Source organism: Ananas comosus, linkage group 16, assembly GCF_001540865.1.
Source record: "Ananas comosus cultivar F153 linkage group 16, ASM154086v1, whole genome shotgun sequence".
Taxonomy (NCBI): domain Eukaryota; kingdom Viridiplantae; phylum Streptophyta; class Magnoliopsida; order Poales; family Bromeliaceae; genus Ananas; species Ananas comosus.
In genome coordinates, this window is record NC_033636.1 from 6,446,998 (window position 1) to 6,458,998 (window position 12,001).

Below are 12,001 nucleotides of genomic sequence, written 5' to 3' on the forward strand. Positions count from 1 at the left end.
TATACGCCCCTTTGCTGCTCTTTTCCTCCTTTCTTCACAGAGAAGTTCATTTTAGCATCTTAAACCCTCGGATTGCCTCAAATTGCATCAAACTTCCATTGATTCAGCTTGATGGAGTGCTGATTCTGCAGTATTCCAGCGACGACCTTCGGTGTTTTAGCTCTCTTACTTGACTCAGCCCAACCTGACCCAATTAAAAAAGGGACTGGGCTTGGACCCGGCCCAATAACATATTTTCGAAGCATTGTCTATTGGACGGCTGAGATTGAGAGGCGAGAGATAAATCGTGGGATTCATCGCATCGACTCGCCCCAAAACCCTAACCCTAGGCCTATAAAAGGCAACGTGGCGGCGCGATCTGGGTTCTTCCTTGTCTGGTCCTAGGGTTCGCGCGAGGTATCGCCATTTGCGAAGAGCAAACCCTACCCCTTCGCAATGGTGCGCATCAGAAACTCCTTGTTCTCGATTTGTTATCGATCTGGTTCATAAATTCATTTTTAAATCATGTATTTGTTCGATCGCCTTGGTTAATTAGATTAATTTGTTTCCATCTTAGCTAGTAATGTTTCTGACTGTTTGAGAATATTGGGGTGTTGAGAATTGGGATATGAGATGAAAATGTCGTCGATTATTGATAAGGTTTTGAGAAGGTGGGTTTGTTAGGGTAAAAATGTATGTTGTTCTTTGGGCCTTTCTTCGTGTTTATTTGTTCCGATTTATATGCTTTTGACGGAAAATTAGATTGCTTAAGTAGATGTTCATGATGATGTAAATTTAAGTCCTTTTGATGTAAATAGGTGATTGTTCATTTGTGTTGTAGGGTTTGATGAAGTGCTTTATGATTAGAGTTTGTAGGAGAAACACTATGTAATGTACCCTTCTTTTTGCACTACAATCAGAAACATTAGATCGGAGCTTCTACTTTTGAGGCTTAAATCTCATATTTAGCCTCTGTTGAATATCAGAATTTTCTTTGGCAAACACCGTTAGAGGCTGCTTCTACTGATAACAGAAACAAAAGCAGGGTCAAATTGGCGCTTATAAATTAATCACTCGAATAAGAATGCATTAGCTTTCTTTTTGTGCTAAATTGAGAAAACCTATTAGCCTGGATGGCATCTAAGACATGCAGTTTATTGCTAGAGCATAATTGTCCTTCGAAGTTCTGGGAGTTTGTTTCTTGGAGAAGGAATCTACATTTCTGTTTAGCCATCATTAGTTAAATTTGAATAATCTTATGTGTGCATAATTTCTTTCGTATGATCTCTCATCTTCTAGATTGTAGTATTGATAATCGGATATTTAGGATACCGCCTGTTATTAGTATTATGTCAAGATAATTTTCAGGAACTATTATGTTGACATAGTCTAGTCATCTTAATTAATAGTTATCTTCGTAGGTCTTGTGATCCTTTATACTTCAATGGCTTATTTGTTAATCTACGATTTTAATGCAGACGAAGCGCACCAAGAAGGCCGGAATTGTCGGCAAATATGGTACTAATTTGCTCAAAGATGTCTTGATTTCCCCCCCCTAATTTCCACCCTTGTTCTGTTGCTGTTTATGTTCTTCTACTCATTTGTGTTTACCTTTCGAATCCAGGTACCAGATACGGTGCTAGCTTGAGAAAGCAGATTAAGAAGATGGAGGTCTCTCAGCATGCAAAGTATTTCTGCGAGTTTTGTGGAAAGGTAATACCTCTTGTCTAACTTTAACATATATTTGTATACTATAAGAACAATTATATAAAGTAGTTTTGTTGTCTTAAATCAGCACACTTTCATACTAATGGTACTGAACTAATGTTGCCGCAAGTTGGTTTCAGAAACTTAATTTTCAATCTTAGGTTATTATTTATAACTTAGAAATTCTACAGTCCTTGGTGAATAGCTCAAAATGATGCCAATTCTACATGTGCATTACACTACCATCCTATCGAAATATCACGTAGGTGGTGTTGTCATCCATCTTATATTATGGGGGCATTTTTACTTCAGTCAACTGCCTAATGTTTTGTAGATTGTCCTGTACCTAAAAGTCCTCAATAATTTAAATTGTATTCAGCTATCCTTTCTTCCCAGAAATTTCTGCTTTCCAAATGCTGATCTTCCTGTCGTCAAAAATGTCTTTAATCCCTTTTTTTGGGGTGTCTATGCTTGTTAGTATGCTGTGAAAAGGAAGGCAGTCGGGATTTGGGGTTGCAAGGACTGTGGGAAGGTCAAGGCTGGTGGTGCTTATACCTTGAAGTAAGCCGTCTGAAATAATTTTTTCTTCTTTAAACTAGCAATCGATCAAATCCTCGCTCATCCTTGTTTATGCAAACTTTTTTATTTCTATATATTTGTTTGTAGCACTGCAAGTGCCGTCACCGTGAGGAGCACGATTCGTCGCTTGAGAGAGCAGACCGAGGGCTGATTCACTCTCTCTCTGGATTTTAATAGCTATTGCAATTTAGAATGGATGAAAAAGACTGTAGGTGAGTTTGATCTTGTTTAGAGTCAAATTTATCAGTCCGCTGTAGTGTTTACTTTATATGTTTCTTTTTACGGATTCTGCGGATATTCTGAGTCTCTTTCACATCTGTAGCATTGCGGAGTTCTAAAAGCATTTACAAACTTGTTTTAAGTGGTTATATTTTCATTTGTTTGTGTTTGCAAATCACTGAGATGGAGTAAAAAAATGGTCCAGCCTTTGAGTAGGGGTGGAAACGAGCCGAGCTCGAGCGAGCTTACCTCGGCTCAAATTCGGTTTGAAATTAATTTCGAGCTTAAATTTAAGCTCAAGCTTGGATTGAAATTAATTCGAGCCGAGCTCGAGCGAGCCTAATTTCGAATCGAGCGAGCTCGAGCCCTAAACGAGCAGCTTGAAATTCTCAACATCATACGATCAATAGTTTAATTTGTATAGAACATTATCTATAATTTGATACAAAAATATGTCTAATAGTTCTAAGCACAAAATAATTATATAAAATATAGTATTATAATATGAAAATAATAATTTATGAGTTAAATATCAAATCTTTTCAGCCTCACATGTCTTTTCTTCAGCCTTCAATCTCCATATTATTCATTTTCATTTATGCAGTCAAAAATAAATAAATTATATAGATAAATATTGGATTTGAACCTCCCAATCATATATAACAAAAATTAAATTTTATATGAATAATAATTTTTATTTAAATATTCTGTATATTTCTCAAGCATATAATTAATAGCAAGTAGGCAACGGCAGGCATATGCTTTATTTGGTAACTTTGAGGCTTTTGTTGGCCTTAGAGTGAGAGACAGAAAAGAAAGAAGAAACAAATTGAAAATTTAGATTCTGTGAAAGAAAGAAAGAAAGAAAAATGTATAATTTAGTGAAATTTTGCTCTTTATTTGTCTTTTGACTTTGTTTTTATGGCCAATGTTAACTAAACTCAGATTATTCACTCAGCCTATATAAATTAAAATATATTATATTATATATTTTTTAATATATTATATATATATATATATATATATATATATATAGTGTAGAATTATTATGCTATTGAAAATATAACGATTTGATGTTTTCGAATTTTTGATCCTTTGATTAAGAATTGTATGATGGGATGATTGGCGTCCCCCAGGAATTAAAATATATCCCTATATTAATTCAAAGAAATTATTAAAGGCTTGATCTAAGAATCAAAAAATTGAAAGCACCATATCCTTCCATACTTTCATAGCATAGTAGCTTGACTATATATATATATATATATATATATTCGAGCTTTTCGAGCCTAATTCGAACGAGCCGAGTAATACTCAAGTTCGGCTTGAAATGAATTTCGAGTCTTGTTTTTTGTTCAAGCTCGGCTCATTTAATTTCGAATCGAGCTCGAGCGAGCCAAATATCGAGTCGAACGCGAGCCGGCTCGCTCATTTGCCAGCCCTACCTTTGAGATCCATGAGTTTGCGGTCGTTTGTAGTACTTGTTTGTATGCATAGCATTACTCAAGATCACCTCCTCTGAAGATACCATCAAGTTATCATGCTAATTAATTGGCTAAAGTGCACTTTTGGTCCTAAAACTGTGAGCAAACCACATTTCGATGTTCGATAATTTCTTATGATTTTGGTTTTGTTTTTTTTGTTGAATGTTGTAATTAAGTTTTGTAGAGCAATTTAGTGACTCGCCGTGGTGATGTGGTAACGTTGTTGTCGCTGATAATCTTAGGAATGATTAAAACATGATGTTAATTATATGGTCAGTGATATTATAAGGGAGTTTGGCCTAGCTTAGGGTTTAGAGAGTTTGAAGTCAAAAGTGTCTTTTATTCATTCAAATTAAACAAATTGGAAGTTTAATTGGTAAAATTAAAATTTCGAATGGTTAGATATTCTACTTAAAATGGTACATAGTTTAGATAATTCATACACGTTTCTTTTCCTTTTGAAAAAACATAACTTTGAATTTTTTTGGGGCTTTTCAAAGTATAGAAATTGTGCATTTGCTTCTTTGTTCGCTGGAGGGTTCGTTAAACTTATAGTTGTGCCAAATTGTTACGATCTACACAAATGAATTTTCTTTTTATAGAAAAATATATATATATATATTTTTTTTTTTGGCACTATCTCATTGCGTATAATATTCTATGCCCACAACTTCAAGCAAAGCCTAAAGTTGTTGGGGAAAAAAAAAAAGGTATGATTACTTCAAATCGATGTGAAGATTGATGTAATGTTGTGTATGTTATGTTGCTCTCATCTCGCATACTTGTGGTTTACTCCACATATTGCTTGATGTAAAAGAGAGAGTTCAAAAAAAAAAAAAAAAAAAAAAAAAGAAAAGAAAAAAAAAGAAAAAAGAAAAGTTTAAACTTCTTTTTAAAGGTAGAAGCATCCGGGTAAGTTTCATTTCAGCAATTTTTTGTTTTTGTTTTTTTTTTTTCTTGGAAGGGCTGCTATACGATGTCTTAAAATCATAATCATGTTTTCAAAATTTAAATAAAAGCATGAGAGTTTTTCAACATTATTTTGAAATAGATCCTAAACTATTATTCAGCTATCGTTGTCGCCACTTTAATCTCCATCAATAAGATTTCAGGTTTAATAAAATCAAACGTTGGATGATATTTAGATAACTTGTACTAAAAAATAATTTAAAAGATTACATACCAATTTGCAAAAGTGTTAGATTATAGTAGATATTTGTGCATTTAAATATATCATAATTATTTTTATAAATTCAATTTTGTGAACCATTTCTAGCCAACCAACCAATCATGGACAAGGATTGCAATGATTCCTTCCATCATTATCCTCTTGCCAACTTGTTTTAATATTTTGGTTAATTACACCATTTGTTGCTATTTGCTAATCTTTACCGGATTTTTCATTCTGGTCCTCAAACTTTTTCTTTTGACAATTAGATCCATAATTTTAAAAACTAGTTGTATTATTGTCTTCGCGTCAAATCCAATCATATCTTTATATACATCAGTAATGTTGAGCCAAAAATATTAGTTGCTGGACTGTTTTAAACACTAACAAAAAGGACACTGAGATTGACAGAAAGCTATTGAATCATGACGATGATAAATATGAGCAGGTAAAACTTTGTTGGAGTTGGCATAGTCTATTTTATAAAAATTAACATGAATTTGAATTGGTGAGATTTAATCAAAACAAAATACACAGCTTGGAAACCCGTAGTTAGGGGTGTCAACGAGCCGAATACGAGCGAGTTAGGGTCAATTCATGTTCGACTCATTTAATAAACATTTTGAACACAAATTGACTGGTTGAAATATCGAACTGAAAAATTCAACTCGTATTCGACATACTAACGAGCCGAACGTAAGCTTGCTCACGAACAACAAGTCAGATTGTTATCCTTACAACTGAGTAAAAAGTTGAATATTTTTTTAAAAAAATAAAGACATATATATATATATATATATAGAGAGAGAGAGAGAGAGAGAGAGAGAGAGAGAGAGAGAGAGAGAGCGGCTACTATGCTATCGGTAGCACGGAGCGCTCCGTGCTACCAAGTTGTTTTCGATGATGCGGCTTCCAAATCGACGATCGGCTCCGTTAGACTTGATCTACATTATTGAAAGTATTTGAAAACTAAATTTCAAATTTTTTCGACATCATTTGACTAGTGATCAAAAGATCTCAAAATTGACAATTTTAATGGCCGATGTGGTGTGTTTGTGAGTTTAACGGTGTAAAACAATCCAAATGCGATGAAAATTTTATAGAAAATTCTTTTCACTATTTAGAGTAAGATCAGTATATCTGATCTTGAATTTAAATCTTTTATCATCATTTTTTATGAGATTTTTATTTTCAGCCGTTCAATTTTAGACTACTTGTTTGATAGGTAAATGATATCGAAAAATTATGAAATTTAGTTTCTAAATACTTTCAATAATGTAGATCAACTCTAACGGAGTCGATCGTCGATTTGGAAGCCACATCATCGAAAACAACTTGGTAGCACGGAGCGTTCCGTGCTACCGATAGTATAGTAGCCTAGCTCTATATATATATATATATATATATATATATATAAAAGTGCGTATGTGTGTGTCCATTCGAGCTATATCGAGTCGAAGACGAGCATGCTGATCCTAAATACCGAACACGAGCTTACGAGCTGGATTACCGGCCCTATTTAGAGGGGAAAAAAAGGGTTAATTGCATACAGCTCCCTATACACATATCAAATTGTAGATATATTCCTACAATATTAAACTTTTTATTTTTATCCCTGCAAAAGTCTTATTATTTTCAAATATACCTCTGCTGTTTACATCTGTCAGAAAAAAATAGTTAATTATAAGTAAAATACTTAATTCTGGTTAACGAATGAGTCAAATCGACCTTTTACCTCTCTTGTATTATCGGATAAAATACTTTTTTAGAAAAATATTTTTGCATAATTCTAACCGTTGAGATTTTTGAAGGAATATATATTTTTAAGGGCAAAAGTATCATTTCACTTATCTACTGCTTAAAAAATAAGCAGTGATCTAACCGTAAAAAATTAGAGGAATAAATATGAATATCACTAGACTTTCGTAGGATTAAAAATAAAATATTAAATTTTATAAAAATATATTTACTATTCGATATATTTATAAGAAACTATACACAATTAATTAAAAAAAAAAAAAAAATAGGAACCAGTAGCTATAGACCTAAGCATTGCCCTCATCATTACTAGGGTTTGTTTGGCCGGAAAGCAAAGACTGGAAGAGACGTGTGGGGGCATCAGTGCCCAGTCAGCTCGTCGGTTTCGGTCCCTTATCTGCCCATCAAATCAGAAATTATTTCATGCACCCGGTGCATGCAGACGCCGCAGCGGTCTACAAATTTAAATTTAGAAGCCTTAAAATCTAAATTTAAAACCGACCGTCCCTGACGCAAATGACAAAAAGTTCGGTTGTTGGTATCCAATATCCCAAGTTATAATTCTAGCTGATTCACATTTCTAGCTAAGTTTATTTCTAAATAAAATACTCGTAGAGTGCTGCTATCTATCTCTTAAAAATATATATATATACATTTCAAGATCATTTATGAGTGTAATATTATTAATTTTAAGGCCTTGTTCAATAGTGCTTTTGTTTTGTTTCTACAAATAAAAAATTCTTAAGGTTGAATACGGTAGCAAGTATGTTTCTCTTTTTTTTTTTTTTTATTAGCGAGCTAGAAACTTGATTAGCTAGATACCAGAATTAAGACATCTTCTTCAAAATTGTAAAAAAAAAAATCTAAATAAGTTCAATAAATATATAAAACTATAATTTATATTTACAAAATAGTTACCGGCAATAATATCAAAGTCGGTCTTAAAAATTTGTTACAAATGCACCAAGAATAGTAAATGTTAACTATGATAAAATATATATATATATATATATATATATATATATATATATATATATATATATATATATATATATATATATATATATATATATATATATATATAGCTAGGGCTACTATACTTATATGAGTATAGAGCCCTTTGTACTCATAAATTTTCAGCTGTTCAGATGAAAAAATATACGGTTAGGATGAAAGTGGTTACGGTTAGGTTGATAGTGGGCCTCCTAGGGTTGAGTGGGTGATTGGTTGAATAGTATAATCTAACGGGTGAAAATGATTAAAGGGTAGATCTAACGGTGAAAAACTTATGAGTACAAGAGGCTCTATACTCATAAGAGTATAGTAGCCGGACTCATATATATATATATATTATCTATTACGCAAGAAAATAATTCCTAATTATTATTTTAAGTATTATATGTCATATCTATAATTTAAATTTAAATTGAAATTTTAGAAATAGTTACATATGTATCCCGCAAAATATCTGAAATATTTTATATATCTCTTTTTTTTTTGTTTCAAATATGTCCCTTCTATATTTCTCCGTTATTAAAAAATATTCCATTGGTAGTACCCATTAAGTTATCTCGGGTTAAATATGGTTAAATTTCTACTAGAATTAAAAATAAGTTAAAATACTAACGTAATGGCAAATAAGAAAGTTATTTACTGATAATATAGAATATATCTGAAAAGGCAAAATGTCAAAATACATATCTTCTCCCCAACTTAAGGGTAAAAGAAAAAAATGGTGATGAAAGAATAGTATATTTAAAATAGCAAAAGAGTAAAACTTGAGCAAGAAATGCTACATTTCACATCCTAAAGTGGGGTGCACATTTTATACCCACTCCATCTTAAGATCATTTTTGTCACATCAATTTACATTTTACACCCGCTCCATCCTGAGATCATTTTTGTGACATCAATATTTTTTAATTTTACTAAAAATTAATTTAATTTTTATCAATTCAAGAATTACGGATATAAGATGTACACCTTTTTTTTGAAGTGTACAAAAAACATTTTTCAAATTGAATAATAAAATTTTTTTTTTATATTAACTTTCTACGCAGAGTAAATAAAAATGTCTGAAACTTTTTAGAAATATATAAATAATTGCGCATAAATTTTAACACTTCTGCGAACAACGGTGTACATGTCGCGGTGCACACAACAATCTCTTTCCCTTGTAAGTTATACCCACCATCAAAACCATTATTAAAAACCAAAAAACAAATCCAAGAAAACAAAGACCCAAAACCACCTCCATAGTTATAATATAAATTCTCTCTTAATATTTCTCCATCTTGGTCTCAGAAGAAGAAGAAGAAAAGAGAGAGAGAGAGAGAGAGAGAGTAAAGTGAGAAGAGAATAAGAGGAGGTAAAATTAAAAAAAAAAAATTGAAAAAAATTGCGGAGATGTTTGAGTTACTTGTTCTTGGATGCACTAGCGTTGTTTTGTTTCTTCACGGAGCCAATTTCTTCTTCCATGCGATCACTCAGCAGATGATCTTTCGCAGTACCAGGTTTTCTCTATTTTTGTTTTCTTTTTTTTAAAAAATTATTACCATTTTATTTTATTTTATTTTATTTTTTTCGTTTAATTAGTTTGAGTTTTATTATTTTGACTCAATTGCCGAGGAGTTTTAAGCTTAACCCTTCTTTCAAAGGATTAGTGGATTACGTATAAAAATAAACATAAAATAAAAAAATAAGTCATCTAACATTCGAGGCGGCGGACAATTCACTGCCTCGATAAACTTCGTCGTAAACTCTCGAAATAAAATTTTAACGAGATTAAATTCATTGGCAAAAAAATTTCTCTTCTGATAAAACTCATTCACGTGTTAATTGCTCCTTTTCGTAAAAACTATATTGTTTGTTTCACTGAAGGTGAAATTTAGATTGAAGTGGACTTCGGGTGAACTAGAGTTCATAAAACTTACTTTTTTTTACTTGTTTATTCGAATACATGTGAAACTAAAGTTCTCTCAATTCTTATATTTGTTTGACAGAAAGTAAATGACGTAAAAATCGAAGATACGAAAAATAAATAAATAAATATTTTATTTTTTCTTTTTCTTTTTCTTTCGTAACTGATTTTTGTCTGCGGTAGATCGAAGTCAATTATAACATTTTGGAAAGTTTGAGTTTTGATAAACTAGATAATAGAAGTGCACATGTACAGTCGAAAACTACTCCATCCGTCTCCATTTATGGTGAAACAAACACTTATTAGTGAAAATTTTTACTGAAATAAGTTGGAACATCACGTGCGTTTATATCTTTATCTAAATATCTATTGAAATTGCACGTAATTTTACTCCACTTAACCAAATTCTTCTGCTAATTCATTTCAATGAAGTTTTAAATTCAACTTTTATGGTCATCTCGATTGCTTGGGAAAGTGCAAAATTAAAGTTTGATGCAATTTTGTGTACATAAATAATTGAGACATTGTATGGTACTCTTTTTTCTAATTTAACCTTTTGTTTTCTTTTTTCTCTTATCCACCTTTTTCTAACAATAATATTTGGTCCCTCTTTTTTTGGTTTATTATTACAGCTTTCTCGGATTCATTGCGTGGTAGGAGAGGATTACATGGAGTTTAATTAGGATACCTAAAAATAAATATTTGTACAGGATTAGTATTGAACTCATTTAAAGATGTAACTTAATTTTTATTTGTAATAGATTCTCTCTAAATAAATTGTCTTTTGAGTTTCTTTTATTTGATTTAATACGTATAAAGAGAGAGAATACAAGGCCGTTTCGTTTGCGTTATGTATGATTCCTGAATAATGATAGATTAAGGAAAATTATTATATACATAAGTTATGTATGATTCCTAAGTAATGAAAGATTACGAAGAATTATACACATAGTAATAAGATTAATGAGAATTGTATGATTTATGTGAGAAACTTTATAAAAAACTAGATCGTACCTTCTGCCATAATTTCGATTTCTGTACCCGATTTGTAAACGGCGATCCTTGCTCGTGGTTCGTCCTCGTTCGTGATCTGCAAGAAGACGAGACGTTTCGAGTCTAATTCCCTTATCCCTGGAGATGGAGCCGTCACAGACAATTGGATTAGGGTTAGACCGGGACTCCCGTATGTTACATATTTATATATAACTTAATGTAAGGATGTTAAATCACGTCCGTCCATCAAGGACATGTCCAGATACATCCTAACCGTAAGATCTAAAATATCTTTATAGATCGACTTAAATAGATTGACCGTATCTTTATGGATCGCCTTGAATATATCACGTGGGCCACATCCAACATTCTCCCACTTGGCCTAGTGATATATTTATTACCGTATAGGCGATACAAAACTTTATTAGATNACATTTAGTTCATACAATTATTTCATCAAGAAATATTATGGATATAAAATTACTGCGTTTGGCTTAACATTAAAACTGCAGTAATCTAAAAAATAATTAATTTACATGATTTTCTAGAATTTTAAATTAAAAAAAAAAAAATCTATGAATCCATAGATCAGTATTGTGGAACTGAGAAAACAGGGAGAATGAAAGTGAAAATAGGGTTTGGGGGGTCAAAGGGCAATTTTGAAATTCTGATTTTTTTTTTTTTCTATTCTTTTCGGAATGAAATATTTCGGATCATATTCCTTATTTATATTCGTGGATTTTCAATAATCCTTAGCAAATTACGCGAACCAAACGCTCCCTAAGATATTGAGAGGTTACATCTATTACTAATTGTTAGAATAAATGATAAATATTTTTAGAACATGCATCATTCATCTCTCAGAGACAGGAAATAACGAAAGAAAAATTTTAAAATAATATAGTTATTTAATCTATCTTTCAATTATAGCGAATGGATTAGTAAAGGAATGTGACTCTAATCAAAGGTTATGACCTTTAGTAAATGAATGATAAAGCATGTGACTTTCAGCGAAATTATTAGGTATGAAAAGACAACTTTATAATGTGTCCATTCGTGTATATGTCCATTGAAAGTAATTTGTGCATTTATTGAATTTGACTCATATATATACGCACTAATAACTTATTGATAGTTATGATCAAATAAAAAGTTACAAATTAAAAATCATTTTATGAGACACTCGTTCATGAT

The 12,001-nt window shown here is 31.6% G+C and overlaps 1 protein-coding gene and 1 long non-coding RNA gene across 3 annotated transcripts; both read left to right on the plus strand.

Annotated features, from left to right (window-relative positions):
• Nucleotides 300-2,641, plus strand: LOC109721920 (60S ribosomal protein L37a-1). 2 transcript variants are annotated; one of them, XM_020249742.1, is made up of 5 exons: nt 300-438; nt 1,458-1,497; nt 1,604-1,692; nt 2,165-2,247; nt 2,353-2,641. In XM_020249742.1, exons 1-5 carry the CDS (start codon nt 436-438, stop codon nt 2,414-2,416), a joined length of 279 nt encoding a protein of 92 aa, XP_020105331.1. In that variant the 5' UTR covers nt 300-435; the 3' UTR covers nt 2,417-2,641. The 2 variants fall into 2 exon arrangements, with proteins under 2 accessions (XP_020105331.1, XP_020105329.1); XM_020249740.1 differs by lacking the exon at nt 300-438 and having other exon boundaries at nt 1,452-1,497.
• On the plus strand, nt 9,140-10,641 carry LOC109722006. Its single transcript, XR_002219358.1, has 2 exons — nt 9,140-9,407; nt 10,447-10,641. It is a non-coding gene; the product is annotated as an uncharacterized LOC109722006 (long non-coding RNA).